We start from the raw sequence: 4,038 nt of genomic DNA on the forward strand, positions 1-4,038 counted from the left end.
GTTGTACTTGGAGGATACATGCTTCTCTATTTAGGGGAACCCCAACCTTTTAGATCAAAACTCTAGAGGGGAAACACACATGTGGGAGGAATTACAACAACAAACAAGCCAACTCTAAGTACTTAGGGAAGAAATTTGTAGATGAGGTGAGAGATGACCCCTCCATTAACATAGCCTCCTCCATTAACATAGCCTCTTTCAAGAAAAAAACAAATTAGAAGAGAGATAATGGTGGATACAAGTAGGTTTCAAATATATAAGGCAAAGAGAAAGGCAATGGATATAATTGCAGGGGATTTGGCAGAGCAATATCACAGGATTAGGGATTATGCAACTACAGTTGTTAGGAAAAATGCAACCTCACACATTTTCAATAACAACTAATCCTGAAAAGATAGGGCCTACATTTGAAAGAATGTATTTCAGACTTGGTGCACAGAAAGATGGATTTCTAGCAGGGTGTAGACTAATAATAAGACTAGATGGTTGTCATTTGAAAGGGATTTTTGGAGGGCAGCTACTCAGTGCTATTGGGAGAGATGGAAATGACAACATGTATCCTATTGCAGTGGCTTTGGTTGAGATAGAATGTAAAACCTCTTGGCCTTGGTTTCTTCAGGAATTAATGAGTGATATTGGGAGTGTTGAGGAGATGGGGTGGACATTTATATCAGATAAACAGAAGGGGTTGGTTGAAACATTTGCAGAGTTGTACCCTACTACTTATCACAGATACTACTTGAGACATATGTATAGTAACTTCAAGACAAAATACAGTGGTTGTGTGTTGAAAGACCTGTTCTGGAAATCTGCATCAACTAGAAATGTGCATGAATTCAATTATTGGATGAAGAAGATTGAAGAAGCTAATCCTAAGACTGGAAATAGAAAGATAGCTATAAAGTGGTTGAGGGAGACTGACCCTGCTTTGTGGGCAAGGTCACATTTTTCTCCAAGGAGCAAGTGTGACATTCTTGTAAACAATTTGAGTGAGTCATTCAATTCTTACATTCTAGAAGCTAGAGATCTACTAATAATCTCCATGTTTGAATGGATCAGAAGGAAATTGATGCAAAGGATTCAAGTTAAAAAGGCTGGAATGGCAAAATACAGTGGTGAAATTTGTCCCAATATTCATGACAAACTTGAGAAGTTGAAGGTGGAATCAAGGAACTACTTTGCAACCTAGTGTGGACAATTGGAATTTGAGGTTGATCATTTTCAGAGGAGGTACATAGTGGACCTAAGTACTAGGACATGTAGTTGCAAGAGATGGGATTTGTCTAGTTTGCCTTGTAGTCATGCCATCAGTGCCATTCAAATCAATCATGAGCAGCCAGAAGCCTATGTGCATGAGTATTACAACAAGTCTAGGTACTTGGATACTTATGCATCCATGATACACCCAGTTCTAGACATGCATGAGTGTGAGGAAGGCGGCCAAAAATTGAATCCACCAAAAGCAAAGAAATTAGCAGGCAGACCAAAGAAGTTAAGAAACAGACAAGCAGATGAGCCAAGAAATCCACACAAGGCATCAAAGAAGAACATCAATGTCACATGTCCTAAGTGTCTGCAGAAGGGGCACAATCAGAGGTCATGTAAGAACAAACTGCATCCTAAGTCCAAAATGGTGAAGTTTAGTGTATACTTATGCATTCATTTATTGTACACGTGTTGTTATTTGTTTGTTGTATACTTAATTTGTTTGTTGCAGCAGAGATGTACTAGTGGGCAATCATCTCAACCTGCATCAACTCCTACTCTTGCTCATACTCCTACTCCAACAACAAACATCTCATCAAATGAGGTAACCAACTTTTAATGTTGACTTGTAACTTCAAGTAGGAAACTAACAGTAGTTTGCCCAATTTGTTCCTAACTGGAAATTTTTTGCCTCAGATGTCCAGTAACATCCAAACTAGAAGAGGAGGCCAAGCAGCATCTCAGCCACCAATGAGTACTACTTTATTGGACTCAAGAGGAGGAGTACTAGGTCATCCACTCAGGTAACTCACTTGTTTATATAACCAACTTTTTAATTTTGTAACTTTTCAGTTTTTTAATTAAAAATGTTGTTGCAGCCCACAAAACTACCAACCCATGGTGGAAAGGCATCAAGTGGTCCTGGCAAAGGACCTGAAATCATAGTTGGTGAAAGGAGTGGAGGACCAATTAATGCATCTGCATCTGCAGTTAATGTTAGAAGAACTTGAGTGAATGCTAGAGTGAATGCTAATGTCAGAGGGCATGTTGTTTCAGTAACTTCTGTACTAAAGACAATCAAAGTAAGGAGACTGGACAAAGAACTGGCAACTGGGTCAAAGTAGACTATAGGATTGCCTGTTATTATTTATGTTTTTGTAATGAAACAATATTGTGGGATGTGTTGTGTTTGTATTTAAGCCAAGAAAGGATAGACACACACTTATAGTTATGGTTTTTGTATATAGAGTTATGTTTTGTATTTAAAGTTATGGTTTTTGTATTTAAGTTATGTTTTGTATTTAGAGTTATGGTTTTTGAGAATGGTTTTCAAATGCAGCATACTTCTGTAAATGGAATGGTATTGAATAGCATTGTCAGCATACTTCTGTAAATGGATTGGTATTGAATAGCATTGAAAATCTCAGTTTTTTTTTTTTTTTTTTTTGTCATTTTTGTTCCATTGCCTCAAGTGCATTGATTTGGATTGAGACCTGTTGTTTTGCAAATCAACTCAGTAGGGTTACCATTACTTCAAGTGTACAGTCAGTTTGTTTGTATTGGAAATGTTGGCTGTATATTTTGCATTGGAATGTGTGGAGATGTGATTTCGGAAATACTCTTCTGATCCTGGGAGATGCTAGCTATCCTCTTGCTTGTGGAGATGTGATTTCAGAAATACTCTTCTGATCCTGGGAGACGCTAGCGATCCTCTTCTAGTCACCTGAAAAGGAATAAATACTCCGGTCGGGGGTGCCGGAATTAGCACTTCGACGGGCAAGTCAGTCTTTACACTCAAGTTTACTTGTCTTCTAAATTAAGCTCAATAGTTCTCACATACCTCTTACTGGCTAACATTCTTCTATTTATATCCTTTCTCTCTTGGGCCTCGGGATTAGGCCCATTTTCTTTTCGTCATTCGGCTTCCTTTGTAGCAAATTGCTTTTTACTTGGCCCTTGACCTATTCGACTATTTCACTGAATAACGTATGATTTGGATGTGGGATGAAGCCAAATACTATACATACATCCCAGTTCCCCAAGTTCATACACTCGGCCTATTTACGACCCCCAATATTCGACCCCCACAATTGCCCCCCAAACATTCCACTAATGACAGTTGGTTGGAGTGTTTGGTTTCTAACTCGAAAAGTCAGAGCCGAAATTCTGCGGCTGACCTCATTTCCAAGGCAGATGTCTGAACACACGCTTCTCGGTCATCATTTCAACTTCCCGCCCCTTCGTACTCTCCTACTTATTATGATTTAAAATTTTGACGTCTTTTCAAATACACACGCTTTCAGATATTTGCCGCTAGACTATCTTCCTCGTTGTCTCTGTAACTTCCTTTCCGTCACTATCCTCTTCGTCTCTCATAAGTTCTCTTTGCCTGGTTTGTTTTTGGTTTCGAGCATTCGTGTAAACTGTAGGAAATGGCAAAACACCTAAAAGATCTCCTCTCTTCGAATCGAATTTCTGGCTTCCGATGCCATTTTTCCATTCTTAATGACGTCCGTCTGTCATTCATGGCAGACAGCACCCTCGATATGGAGAGGACTGATGAATCCACGATCGTCTTCCCTCTCTTATCAATCGCAGAGGGTGGAGTCCGATTCCCACTTCATCCACTCCTTAGGGCTGTGCTCTGCCATTGGGGTTTAATCCCTTCCCAACCCAATGTTAATTTTTTTAGAATTGTAATGGGGATTATCGCACTAAACCGTCGCCTTAGGATTAACCTCGATATTCTTGCTATTCGGCATTGTTATGCCTTAGCCAAGTCTTCCAGTCAACATGGGCGTTACTTCCTTAGGGCCAAGGATATCGACCATC

The 4,038-nt window shown here is 39.5% G+C and overlaps 1 protein-coding gene across 1 annotated transcript; it reads left to right on the forward strand.

Moving 5' to 3' along the window:
- Nucleotides 1-415: 415 nt before the first annotated feature.
- LOC145800729 (uncharacterized) lies at nucleotides 416-2,599 on the forward strand. The gene is made up of 6 exons (XM_082890460.1): nucleotides 416-1,159; nucleotides 1,226-1,633; nucleotides 1,718-1,810; nucleotides 1,903-1,989; nucleotides 2,085-2,201; nucleotides 2,546-2,599. Exons 1-6 carry the CDS (start codon nucleotides 416-418, stop codon nucleotides 2,597-2,599), a joined length of 1,503 nt encoding a protein of 500 aa, XP_082746586.1.
- The last annotated feature ends 1,439 nt before the right edge of the window (nucleotides 2,600-4,038 follow it).

Source organism: Camellia sinensis, chromosome 10 (assembly GCF_055761805.1).
Source record: "Camellia sinensis isolate YWXY chromosome 10, ASM5576180v1, whole genome shotgun sequence".
NCBI classification, from domain to species: Eukaryota; Viridiplantae; Streptophyta; class Magnoliopsida; order Ericales; family Theaceae; genus Camellia; species Camellia sinensis.